The sequence below is a fragment of the Sinohyriopsis cumingii genome, chromosome 19, assembly GCF_028554795.1.
Source record: "Sinohyriopsis cumingii isolate HCF-2022 chromosome 19, ASM2855479v2, whole genome shotgun sequence".
Taxonomy (NCBI): domain Eukaryota; kingdom Metazoa; phylum Mollusca; class Bivalvia; order Unionida; family Unionidae; genus Sinohyriopsis; species Sinohyriopsis cumingii.
This window is the reverse complement of record NC_142979.1, coordinates 15,735,130-15,749,473: the sequence shown is the minus strand read 5'-3', so window position 1 is coordinate 15,749,473 and position 14,344 is coordinate 15,735,130. Positions and strand designations below refer to the sequence as shown.

The window sequence follows — 14,344 nt, the reverse complement described above, 5'->3', positions numbered from 1 at the left end:
ACGGCCATTTAAGGTTTCAATAGGATACAGGATACAAATTGTATTGCTTACGAGAGAACAGGTAGTCTTGATCTACCCAAAATGACACCACCTTAAACTCGGATTGTTTAACCTTTAATTCCAGCGCAACAAAGATACAATGTTAACAAGACGTCAAAGCCAATATGTAGGTCAAAAGTGTCGCGAAACTTTGACAAGCCTATGACCAACCGGTCACTGACAGCAGCGATGAGAAGCAAAATGAGGAAAGGGTGTCTACAGGGTGGCAACATCAAGTGATTGAATGCGTTACCGCAGTGGTAGTAGTACGCGATTGAAAACGTCATCACACTGATCACAATACACGACTGAAAGCGTCATCACAATGGTAACACTACGCCACTGAATGTGTCATCGCGATGGCAACAGTGCGCGATTGAATGCATCATTGCAATGAAGATCATGATTGATCAACACTGATATAAGCTATTTAATTATTACATGGTTATGGAAATTTCGTGAAAAAAGTTGCACGAAATCTGTTAGACAATGTAAGTAGTTATGTCCCACATAACTACTAATGTAAGGCATACTATTGTTCCAGTGTCACTTCTACCATTCACAAAATTCGATAAGATTACATAATTTAGAAGAAATGATAAACAATTTACATTTAGTCGATACTGTAAAGCTGTGATAAATATAAAAGAAAGAACAAGGGTTGAAAAAGGCATTCCGTGTCAGAACGTTTTTTTAAATTATTTATAAAACCTGGTACCCTGTGGTAAATTACACAATTTCTGGGGGAGGTGTTTTCTGGTCTACGTAATATCTGCCACGTTCTTGTTAGGTTCTAGCTGAGCTATGCATGGTAGATAACACCTGCATTGCTTACGAGATAATCAAAGAGGCCTAGTCCAGCCATATCCATTTCTTGCATGTTTGGAGGATACTTCTCTTTGATGCTTTGACCTATAATGATAGCCAAGATAACATATCCAAGTTAATCTAACCTTTGACCTATAATGATAGCCAAGATAACATATCCAAGTGCAACTTAATCTAAATACTCTTTTGTACATAAGCAATGAAAGCACATAGGAAGAGGTGGAAGACGACAAGAATGAGGAGGAAGAAGACAGAGGATGAAAAGACGACGAAAAGAAAAGATGATGATGATGACGACGATGTTGAAATGAAGGCAAATAAATAATTTAGGACCAGAAAGATAACGATGAATGGAAAATATAACTTTATGTTGTTCGTATTTGGACGTTGTACAATAAAAATAAATCAATTAATTAGGTAATTTAAGGTGCATTTAGAGTTTCACCTTTTCTAAAACCAAGTTCATCTGCTTTTCGTGCTTGGTTTGGCCTCTAATGCAACCACCTTGCCATTTTCCAAAATAGTCACGTGAGCTGAGGTAGGACTTTTCAGGCCGTCAGCGGTATAAGAACTCTCTACAGCTTTAACATATTCTTTCTTCTCACCGAGAAAAGACTTTTCTGGGGGCACGTTAGTATTGTCATGCAATTCACGATCATCGTTGGCAGATTCTGCAAATATAAAAACTCCATCTGTATAGTAATAACAAAATCCCAATCCAAATGAGTTACGTACATGGTGCAAAGATCAAAATGACTGAGACGCAAAAAATGAAAAAATATCCATATACTCATGCAGCTGCTATAATAATAGCAATATTAAATTTTTCATGACAGTTTCCGTGAAAGATTAAATCTATAACAAAAGAATATTAGCCTACTTTGGAGGTCATTTGTATATATTATTCAGTATTCATTAAAATAAAAGACCGCTCCGGTGGCCTAGTGGTTAGAGCGTCCGCCTCGGATGCTGGAGGTCGTGGGTTCTATCCCCGGTCTAGTCATACCAAAGACTTACAAAATGGTACTAACAGCTGCCTCGCTTGGCGCTCAGCATTAAGAGGTTAGTGTTAGGACTGGTCGGTCTGATGTCAGGATAATGTGAATGGGTGGGACATCGTGCTACATGTCTGCGGCATGATGTCCCAGTGCTAGACACAGACATCACTATCAACGGGCACACTGCAGACATCATAGCGATATGACTGAAAAATTATTAAAGGCTACATTAAAAATCCAAATCAGACACACACACACACACATTGTTGTTGTTGAGTTTAATTACAGTAGCGTTCGCACAATTGTGCATATGCCACTTTTTTTCTGACTGCACCGCAGCCTGCTAGTTGTTCCTGGGGAAGGGGATGGTGCCACCTCCCCCAGGTTTTTATGGATTCAAGGAACCCTGATAGTGTGGCCTCAATCTGTGGGTCCATAAAGGTCCATCAGTTGAATGGTTGGCTGTCATTAGTGGGAAGGAGAGCTCGGGAACGGTCCTGCTTGCTTTACATCGCTGGTTTCTTGTTGCATTTGCCTGGTGTTTTTTTTTTTAATTTTTTTTTTTTCGAGATTTTTTTTTCTTCTTCAAAATGTTCTAAAAGGAGGGGGGTATGTTCTAAGCTGTTTATAGAGGTTCTTAGTAGATATCATGTATGAAGAGAGATTTTCAAGGTTATTATGGGATTACTAGTCGAGGTGTTTAGGGTGTGTTTCCTACGTTATGTCATTTATAAGTTTTTAGATATTACCTCTTTAAGTTATTTATTAATTTATGTTTTTAGAGATTGAATGTTATTTATACTTTATTTAGCAAGAGACCGGAGTCCTAGCCGATTACACGGTTCGTTAAGGACATCTAGGACCGGAGTCGTAGCTGATTACTCGGTTCGTTAAGGACATCTAGGACATCCGATTTTGCGGTTTCCTTAGTTTTTTATAGGTGCTTCGTAAGTGAATTATTTATTAATACTTTTATAAAATTGAATAATATGTTATGGTTTTTTATGTGGTGGCTTCTAAATTTATTTAGCTAGTTACTGGGTCTTTTGGTTTTGTGGGGATAGTAATTATATTTTGTTCCTAAGTCCTGCTGAGTCTATGAATTGATTTATATTTTTATATGCTGATTGTTTATTTTTATTAGAGTCATAAGTAACTCTGGGTATGTATGTGGTGATCCAATAAATTTTTGTTTTTTGATAAATATTTTCCGAGCGGGTTGATATTTTGGGCATATATTGAATACGTGGTGTAGATCTTCGGTGGTGTGGCAGTTAAAGCAGTTAATGGTTGCTGGTTTGGGTCCTATAAACCTTCCAAAACTGCTTGCTAGTTTAGTTTTTCCAGTTATTATCCTGTTTATGGTTTTCTGTTCTAAATAGGTACCCTTAGGTAGCTGTATGTTCCTATCTACTTTTTTGGGGTTTCATGGTGCTTTTTACCTTTTGTGGAGGAGTTCCAAAAATCTTGCCATGTTTGGTCTATATATGTTTGTGCGAAGCTTATTGCTTCTGTAGAGCTATAGTTAAGCTTGATAGAGTTTTGATCTCCTAGTTTGGTTTTTGCAATCTTTGTATGCTGTTTCGTTGCCAGAGATTCCAATGTGCGACGGTATCCACATGAGCTCGACTAATTGATGTGCTGTGGTGATATCGTCGATTAATTGGCATGCTCTGTCGAGGAATTGTTCCCTAGAGTGTGTATTGCGATTTTGGATCGATTTGATAACGCTTAGGGACACACACACACACACACACACACACACACACACACACACATTAAAATAAAGAAAGAAAGAGAGAAAGAAAAGAAAAAGATAGAACGAAAAATGCAGCGCTCGATATTAAGTCCGCCACCGATTCCAAGCCACATTTATTTCATTTCTGGTGAATGATGTCCAACGACGAATACTTAGTGGTTCGGTCTCAAGACATTGTCAATGCAGCATGATTGTATCTCTGTCCGGTACGTGTAAAGATCTAAGCGTGAGGAAACATCGAGCTTCAGAACCACCAAATCTCTTTGACCTGGTGTCTTTGTGTCACACAGAGGGCGCTATTCACGAAGGGTCTGTCTTAAACATTCATACTTGATTTATGTTGTAAATCTCTTTTCATTTTGATATTCATTATTTCGTATTTTTGAACAACAGTTTCGTACAAAATGTATTAGAGTAATAACTAGTTTGTATTACATATGTGCGGTTTATTCAATATATAACATTTTCAAAAAATGATATTCGAATAGCTTTGATAAACTAAAATTCCTGTTTAATTGGTATTTTTTTAAAACGAATTCTTTGTTATTGTGTATTTACACTTTATAGAAGACAAAAATAAATAAATAAATGACACCGATAAATAAGAAAAAGAAACCAGAAATCATATCATAAAACAATGACATGCTTTTGATTACGAGTGCCTCGATACGGGTTACTTGTCTACATTGTCTTCTATTAATTATGCCGGAGGGTATCTGGATTGTTCTATAATCGATATGGCAGGTTGATATATTTTTGTTTCAACCTCGTCAAAAATCAGCAATTGTCTATCAGCTTAAAGTCGAGATGAAACATTTCATGCAGAAGTTTTGCTATATTAGTCAATATGATATTACCCGAATCAAAGGTATATGTATATATCAATATTGTTATTTTACTGCATAATCAGCTATATCCGGAGAAAGGGTACAGGTATGCATACACCAATATTGTTATTTTACTGCATAATCGGTTATACCCGAATAAAGGGTATATGAATACATACATATTGTTATTTTACTGCACAATCGACTATACCCGAATAAAGGGCATATGAATACATACATATTGTTATTTTACTGCATAATCGGCTATACCCGAATAAAGGGTATATGTATGCATCAATATTGTTATCTTACTGCATAATCGGCTCAGTTAAGAAAACTTCTAGATTTATCAGTGCATTTATATCAAGATTTAGTTTACCAGCAGCTTTAGGTGTCTCTTGGCGATTCGACTGATCTGATTCTGATGTGGAAACGTCATTCTGTCCATCGCACAATACCCTATAGACAAGTAGAAAATAAATGATTAGTCTTTGTCTATAGTATTCTTACACCACCCATATTATTTGTACCCCCTTACCAATTTTAATGATATATTTTATCAATGATATAAGTAATGAACAAATCCTAGTCATTCCATTCATTGACTCAAATGTCTAGTTTTTCTGTCGCCTGGGGTCGCAAACACTGTAAACATGTTGGCGTTTTGAATCAAAAGAAAGTTTCTTTAGCAACAGATTCGCCATATTTGCTTGGACCAGTCTATATTTTCAATCGACAGATGTGATGTGAATCTTAATAATTCCGTATAATTTTTATTTACATCTCCTTGAACACATGTATACAAGAGTTCTTCTTATTTATTTGTTTAATTCGTCTTAGAAATATTATAACTAGACGTTGCAAATAGTGAAGACAGCTTTTTATATACTGAAATAGACTATTTTAGAACCTAGAAATGGACAGCGAGCAGTCTGTTTGCTTGTTTACATCGGGAGTTTCCGTCTGCGTTGAAACGCCAATAATTCGACAGTACTGGAGACAATTAGGTTAGAAATTATAAATCAATGAATAAAATGATTAATTTGTATATTCTTTATGCTTTTAAGTTTTACAATGGTAGTTGGGTACAAACCACCCGGAGGGAATACGGATCCTATAATTTATTCATATTTATTACATGTGATATAAATATATCAGAAAGGTATCAGCATAACGTCCGAGGTATCCGAATGCAATGCCGAAAACGAGATAATTTAGTTTTAGCGGTTGACGAAGTAAACAAGACAACTAAATGGACCTGAGATTGTTCACTTGGCTTAATGTTTGCTGGGTGTGTATACTGGTAAACATCTGAATTGTTGTCTCCCTGTCAAAAAGCTCGTCAATTCAGCCATTTTGTCTGCAACAGCAGTATGATTTAATATAGGATTCCATTGAATATTAAAAGCATTGTTTTAGAGAAAAAACTGCATTGATACGATCCTACGTTTAAAAGGAGCAATCCTAACTGAATTTCAATGATAATCGCCGTGGCAACAATATTTGAAAGTAATCGGCATTATTGTCATACAGCAAAGTAAATATCAAAAGAAATCTTTTAATGAAAACACGACCTCAATATGGTCTTCTGCTCGGGACAAATACAAGATATTCAAGATGGCTGTCATGACAGCCACGTTGACGTCAAACTGGTACGATGTTCATTTGAACCATACACATGTTAAAAAGTTTTTTTTTTTAATGAAAATGTCATGCTGATCTAACCATTAATGCAGAAAGAGTGAGTACCTATACGACACACGTTAATGACCACCACTTTGTATGTCTTATTTGGGCCATTTTCGTCTAGGACCCTCTAGATAAAAACCGCTTTAGTGAAAACCATAGGACAATATTACCAATTGATGACACATCGGCATCATTTGTAAAAACCTTCAAAGTCTTTATGCCATGATCCTTTTTGTGAATTCTTAGAAGCATTTTATTTGAGCAAGTCATTAAAATATTTTGTTACTTTTAGATACGGCTGCCATACCTGATGACGATCGGCATGATTTAGTGTTGTTTGCTGTTTTGGGTTTGAAGACATTTTTTAGCACACGATAATCTATACAGTATAACTGGTGGAAGAAGAACCCGGGAAAATCTCAGCAGGAACCACCGACTCAAGGGAAGCTACTGGAAAGCATTCTCATCTACCCACATTAACCGAGTCTAGAACCCAAGCGGACATTGGTGAGACGGCAGTGATCGGCAAAGGCGAGCACTTAAAAGTAATTTAAAAGTTCTTTAGGTTTGTTGTAACGGCAATCAGATTTAAGTGTCAGTCAGCTAATAATAAATTCAAAGGTTTCATGCCAAGATCCTTGCTATCAAATACGATCAAATCTTGTTGAGAGGTTCTGAGAAGAAATCGTCAATATGTTTCTAATTTTAGTACAGGCGGAAATACTTGACGGCAGATCGGCATCGTTGGTATTAAATGTTAGGGCCTCCAGGAAAGGATGATTTCTTTCAAATTGACATTCTGTTCCACTTTTTTTCATACTTAGTCTTTTAAATGTATTCTTTCTCATGTCTGTTATATCTGACTGCGGACGGGGATCCATTGTTTAAAACTTAAAGGGCTCTTTGACAGGAATCTTTCTGTTAAGGATGGACAAATTATATTCGGCAGTTTTGGAAAAGGTTATTTAATATTTTAAAAAAAGAAAATATCTTTTCTTGATAGCCCCGGTGCGATAATGATATCAAAGTTAATGAGCTATTCATAATTTGACGACAAAATGTGAAATTCAATTGAAATTTATATTTGCTGAGCTTTGGCGAAGAAGATGAACATGTTGACGGACTACGCACGGACGAACGACGTACTACCGACGACGTACGAAGGACCATTTCATAGGCTTACTTGGCCTTACGGTCAGATGAGCTAATAAGCATATCGCTTGTACGGTGAGAAGAATATCAAAATTGTACTCTTTCATATAGAACTTAACACACTTCAAACCATGTTTTATTTTACGAGTACAGAACACAAGCTGTTCAAGCCATTTTACAAATTCAATATGAAACGAGCAGTCGTTTTGTATCATCTATGAGCATTACTGTGAATCTCCTCATAATGAGCCGTTCTTATTTTGTGCCAAATATGCTCTCCACTGCTAACGGTATAGACTCATATCTGCCATAGCATGGACCACCGGCAGATTAGGGCCAATCCCATTCATTCTTTCAATGTCTTCTTACGAACAGCATAGAGACTAATCTGCCTGCACATTACAACTCGATATATCACGGACTACGCTGAACATAAGTAAGAAATTATCATACAAGCAGATTGCAAACTGCAGTTGAACAAACAAAATAGACCCTGATCTGCGAGCGTAATATGTGACTGCATATCTTAGTCCGTATTGCTTGCAAGCGACTCGATGTATACGCGAGTATGGACGGCACAGGTCGTATTTTAATACATACGTGTGCAAGTTTCCATCCCTCTTGTTATGATAAGTGATATGTCCACTATCATCTTTATCACGCATTATATTTCTCTGGATATCACCAGATCCGGACGTTTTTGGAAACTGTTCGTGTTTTGCGCCTTTCTTTCTGAACCATGGTTTCTTCAATCGGAGTAATGCGCCCCTGATAACTTTAAGTGACAAAGATGGCGATGAACTGTTGTAGACACTCTCATCGAATTCCTAAAGAAATTTAAAACCATGTATAGGAACAAATGTAACTTTTTTACATAAAAAAAAGTAAAATTACAGTGCTCTCTCTCTCTCTGTTTTACACTTTCGATTATGAACTATTGGATCAGCTGTTTACTAATCGGATTTAAAATCAAAGTTTAGCCTATAATCTACATGAGCAGTGGTCTATTCTTTCCTAGCTTTGTTCTTCATTTTCTTCAGTTAGGCGATTCTTTTAGAATGTGAACACACCGTTCCATCAAGTAACAGTGTTGCTGAAGGAAACCAAAATGGAAATTATAAATGAAAGTCACGTAATGTTTGTAGAAAGAAACAACACACATTTCTCACCATATTTATTCCAAGAACAACAACTATAAACCTGTCACTATCACATCAACCTGAATAGAGCCACATTCGTCAAGTAGACAGCATATACAAATACTGTCGTCACTTTATACTAACAAAATTACTGCTGACACGTTTTCTGTGTTTGATGAATCTGACTTTCTCCAGGTCGTTGCTCTCAGAATCAATATATATTGAGAATTAAAGCGTACATTCGTCAAGTAGACAGCATATACAAATACTGTCGTCACTTTATACTAACAAAATTACTGCTGACACGTTTTCTGTGTTTGATGAATCTGACTTTCTCCAGGTCGTTGCTCTCAGAATCAATATATATTGAGAATTAAAGCGTACATTCGTTTTTTTTTTTTTTTTATAAACATTTGTGACTTTTATTTAATATTTTCGAACTTGCTGTACAACAGCATAGGATTTTTTTGTTTTTGTTTTGTGTGTTAATATCACGTGAATATTGGACGTATCATATAGACATATAGAGACCGTTCTGTTGGCCTAGTGATTAGAACGTCCGTCTCGGATGCGGGAGGTCGTGGGTTCGATCCCCGGCGGAATCATACTAGAGACTTACAAAAATGGTACTAACAGCTGTCTCGCTTGGCGCTCGGCATTAAGAGGTTAGTGTTAGGACTGGTCGGTCTGGTGTCGGGATAATGTGACTGGATGGGACATCATGCTACATGTCTGCGGCATGATGCCCCAGTGCTAGACATCACTATAAACTGCCACACTGCAGACATTGTAGCGATATTGTCTGATATAGACGTCAGAAAAATAAAAAATTGTTAAAGCTACGTTAAAAAATTCCAAATCACATCACATCACTTAGACATATAGGTTGCGAATTTTGTATGGTCATGTGACTAGCAATGTAAATGACAAGTTCCAGGTCAAATTTTATCTTCGATGTATTTTTTTTCTACTTTGGCAGTAGATACAAACTTAACGAATATTATACTCGCATTTTCTGAGAAAACAAATCATCTTACCATCGATTTCATGCAGGTGCAGCTCTTTGTAAGGTCATTTAAGTTTGCTAGGCCCGCTAGTAAGCGGGTAACCCATGTCGCTACCGCATTGGATGGGCAAATAGCTCTGACCCCACAATCCAACATAAATGTCAAAATATCAAAAATGGGTGAGAAGGGTCTGAGGGAACTAGGACTACCTTCGAAGAAGAGTTCAAAAGAAGGGTTAACTACAAACGTAAGCTCCTTATACATATAGAAAGAGATAACTTAAAGAAAGAAATGAAAATAACAAAACTACTATGAAAAAAATGGAGGGTAGAAATGATCAGGTACCTCATAAACTGGAAATCGACATTTTATCAAGTATTTTTGAGTCAGTGTTTTCGTTTCCAGATTGATGTCCATTCTGGCTAGACTACTCCTCGCCTCTAACAATATCCTCTTATGTTCGTTCCTAGATAAAGAAAAAAAATACAACAAAAAATAAAAATAAAAAACAGGTAAGAGTAATATATGAATATAAAGACAAGGGCTTCTCGAAACTCAGCGTATCGCCTTTAAACGGCATGAGTTCTTATTTGCGCATGTGCCACAGGAAATTCTAGCACATCGCGGTACAAATGTATTCGTACAAAGTATACTATTCTGGTATATTTCAGTTGAGTGGAGCCCCTGATTTAGAAGATTCACGAATCTCAAAAATTTTAAAGCAAAATATTCACATGGATGAAATTTTTTGACTTGACACTTTGTCATGTAAACGCCATATTGGCTAAGCAAATTCTGGGACGAACGAACAGCTTATTCAACGATGAGACAACAAGAGCATTCCGAGTGTTGTGAAAGAAGATATCCAACACCATAATGTAAGGTTTAAAAAGCTATATACCTATATTTAAAGGAGAAATTTAAATAACTTTGCCTCTGCAAGGAGAATTATTTAATTATTATTGATCTTTTTTTCTTCTAGCGAATTTCCAAAGTTTCGGATGAAATAACACTGTCGTCTTTGTTTCATTTCTTATGTTAACCGGGCAAATGCATTTGTATGTCACTTTAAAATAAAAGGTTTATTTGCAAGATTTATTTCCACACGTGTTTATTCTGTCTCGATTTGTTAAAAATATGCAACCTGAGATAACGGTATACTGCTACCTTTCAGTATCTAACATATCCATGATGGTCGCATACTTCTTTAAGGCGCTCTTAATGACAAGGCGGCGGCTTCTCTCGAACCAAGCAAATTGTTTCATTGCTTCCGTGACATTCTAAATAATAATAATAATAATAATAATAATAATAATATAATTATTATTATTATTATTATTATTGATGATGATGATGATGATAAATTTAGCGAAAATTATAACGGAGATGACGAGAGTGATCGTGATAATAATGATAGTAGTAGTAGTAGTGGTTGTGTTGGTAACTGTAAAAATACATTCTGTGTTGGTAGGTAATGGTGCCGGTTAATGGTCGAAAAGATCTGAATACTTTCTATAATTTGATCGCAAAATATTTAAGAAAAGGAAGTCTATAGCTATTGAAAATGATGGATTAAATAAAAGGTTATTCATTTAATGCAGAGAGAAAGGTACATATTATTTGTAATGAAGACATTTATTTTAAAATAAAATTAGCTATCAGGGTTAAGACATCAAAGCGATCTCATCTAATGAGGTTTTAAAACCAAGTGGGGAAATATTTGATTAATTGAAAAGTCATGTCGTGTGTTTATGTTGACTCTAAATAACCTAAATGATATATCTTACCCTCTAAATAACCTAAATGATATCTTTTACCCTCTAAATAACCTAAATGATATCTCTTACCCTCTAAATAACCTAAATGATATCTCTTACCCTCTAAATAACATAAATGACATCTCTTACCCTCTAAATAACCTAAATGACATCTCTTACCCTCTAAATAACCTAAATGATATCTCTTACTCTCTAAATAACCTAAACGATATCTCTTACCGCTGTATATGATTCACGACCATCTCTTTCTTCGGACAGAAGAGCCAGGTATTTCTGTTTCGAGTTATTCGCTTTGTCAGAGCAAAGAGCATATTTTTTCCGAAGTTTTTCTTCCTTTACTGCGGAATTGAAATGATGATTTTCCAAACATTCACGAATCTTTCCAAGCTTGTACATTTTGCAATGGTATTTCTGCAATAATAATAATAAATAATAATGATAATAATAATAATAATAATAATAATAATAATAATAAGTTATACTTGTTGTTTAGTTGTAGTGTTTAGTATGGCAGGTAATGGTAATGCTTACAAAACTTTGAGAATTTTAAAAAACCTATTTCGATCGCCATCTATTCACTCGCTTTCAAAGCAAAATCATTCTTCTTATCCCAGTAAGTGTTGTCTCAATTTGTTGATCATTATTTGCAATGAAGTTTGACACACAATGAGCAATGTGATAGTCTTACATAGGTCGAATGAAGTTTTAAACTATCTGGTAGTTACCCAGTAGTCAAGTCCATCAGGGCAAAAATATGTAACTGAGAAGATGAAAAATCACGTTAGGACCTAAAACGTTATCTACGTTTGCCTCGAGGATAGACGAATACAAACTTTGATGCACGCGTATTAGCTCTGACAGCACACTATACAAACGAACCTGTTGATGTGCAATATGTGCAGCCTTGAGAACAAATAGGTTGAGCTATTTTGTGTGTGTGTGTGTGTGTGTGTTTGTGTGTGTGTGTGTGCAAGGATACCTGTGCTTGTTTTGTTAATTTATTTCTCATTGCGCTCGGAGCAACCGTGCACGCGTCGACATTGACATTCAGCGTCGACAAAAGTAGATTAGAATTACTATATCCTCTTAACACAAGAACGAGGCTTACATTTCCGTTTGCAATTCTACAATCAACACAAAGCTCATAATGTTTATGCTGTTTCTAACAGTGGGTTGGATTTTAATATATTTTTATTCGTCAAAATTCAAGAACAATACGCCTGGAATTTCGCAAAGGATTTTCGACAAATGAAAAATGTACCATCATGGCATTATGTATATCCTCTTCTGTTTGTTGCTGTTTCTTATTTGTAAGGTAATGCAGCTGAAGAGCATCGGGTGGCACATGGGATTCGGCCATATCTCTCAGCCATCTGAAGCAAAATAAACTTTTCTGAGAGAGAGAGAGAGAGAGAGAGAGAGAGAGAGAGAGAGAGAACAACTCCATGAAAATAACTATGTAGTTATAATCAGTGCTTGGTGACTCGAAAAGTCTTTCTTGCCTTTAGTTAAAAACATCGATGGTCAAGTTAATAGAGAAATATAGTTAATTGGCATTTTCTCTTTATGAAATAAAACGTTCATTCAGTAAGCGTGAAGATACGATAGTTCTGTGACTCGGAAATAAAGAAAGGTAAAAAAAAAGTCTCTCTGTCATCTTGAACGATCTTCCTGAAACTCCATGAAGCGATATAGTTGATAACAAAGTTGTAATAGACAGTTGGTGCCACGTTGAAGCAAAATTTATATTCGTAGTTCTGACTTAGTATCTCGTAATTAAATTACGTATTGATTACAAGTTATTAATCGTACTGGACAAAAAAAAAAATGTTTAACCTGTGACACACACCGGCTTTGAAAAAATATAGTCCGGGTATATTTTATTATATAATGTTAAAACATCAACAGAAACATGAAACTGAAAGTAATAAATATGTGATAAATCGTGGTACATATTCCCTTAACGTGTCAGAGGGTTTCAAGGGAGACGAAAACTGTAGATAACAGGTTCACTTCCATAAATAATTGTTGTTATTATTATTATTTATTATTATTATTATTATTACAGTAGATACTTTTGGAGAGAAGTGCATTGTTTATATATTTATCAGAGAAATGTCATAGAAACGAAAGCAAAGTTGTTAGAAAGTTTACAGCATGTACCATATTTAATATTTCGATATTTTCTCCCACAAAACCCTTGAAATATCTGTGTCTAAAAGAGACATTCATGCGCTTCCACATTTTGACCTCCACCTCTGGGTTTGAGTTTCTAGGCTGAACCTGAGGAGACAATGTCATTTTCGTATTGGCATTTGTCTTTTTATGCCCAGTAAGTAGGTACTTATTTAAAAGGTGTGGCTGCCCATTATGTCCAAGCTATGATCCAGTGGACAAATGGTGGTAAGGATAGGCTCCATGGCTAATATAATTTGCATGTACATATCTGTCTTGTAAGTGTATATAAGGTTATCGTGTTGAGATGCCAGGTTTTGACCCTAGGGATAAATTCCCCGGAGATGGGAAAGACTCAAGAGCATGACCCAGGAGTTTCAGTGAAAAGTATTTAGATACTAGGGAATAGATCACGCATCCAAGTTCTCAGACATTTGAGACAAATGGCTCTGTAGTTTCTTAAACGTTTTATTCACAATCACGCCTACTCCCTAGATACATACCCAGGCACAAGATCATAATGAAATGGTCGTATACAATGTACATCCAAACGAGTATCCATAGGACGAAGTTTAATGAGGTTAGATCTTACTGTCAAAGAGGAAATCAAAGACATTACTCACGCACAAACAAACTGATCTAAATATTCCAGAGCTTCTCTGAAAGTCCCTATAAATACTTTCTCAATATTCGAGGAGTGTTAGACAAAAAAAAACAGCATCATTTGTATTTAGGCGTAAAAGAAGATATTATTTCATAGCAAGTGATCTAGGCCCCCAAAAGTGACAGTATAAAGCTATCCTCACTGTCTGATATAGACATATCAGAAAAATTAAAAAAAATTCCAAATCTCAATTCCAAAACGTAAACTCAGTCTTATACGGGATGGATATCCAGATTCAGTCTAATACGGAACGTATATCCAGATTCAGTCTTATACGGGACGGATATCC

General features: G+C 35.8%; 1 protein-coding gene across 1 annotated transcript in view; it reads right to left on the bottom strand.

Moving 5' to 3' along the window:
• Positions 1-1,213: 1,213 nt before the first annotated feature.
• Positions 1,214-14,344, bottom strand: part of LOC149775177 (uncharacterized) — a 29,376-nt gene continuing 16,245 nt past the window's right edge. The window contains exons 4-10 of the mRNA XM_089943877.1: positions 12,478-12,589; positions 11,436-11,627; positions 10,606-10,718; positions 9,784-9,904; positions 7,893-8,119; positions 4,831-4,910; positions 1,214-1,538 (exon numbers count right to left, since the gene is read on the bottom strand). Coding sequence (XP_089800003.1) covers positions 1,330-1,538; positions 4,831-4,910; positions 7,893-8,119; positions 9,784-9,904; positions 10,606-10,718; positions 11,436-11,627; positions 12,478-12,589 — 1,054 coding nt within the window. The 3' untranslated portion in view covers positions 1,214-1,329. The remainder of the gene's footprint in view (positions 1,539-4,830; positions 4,911-7,892; positions 8,120-9,783; positions 9,905-10,605; positions 10,719-11,435; positions 11,628-12,477; positions 12,590-14,344) is intronic.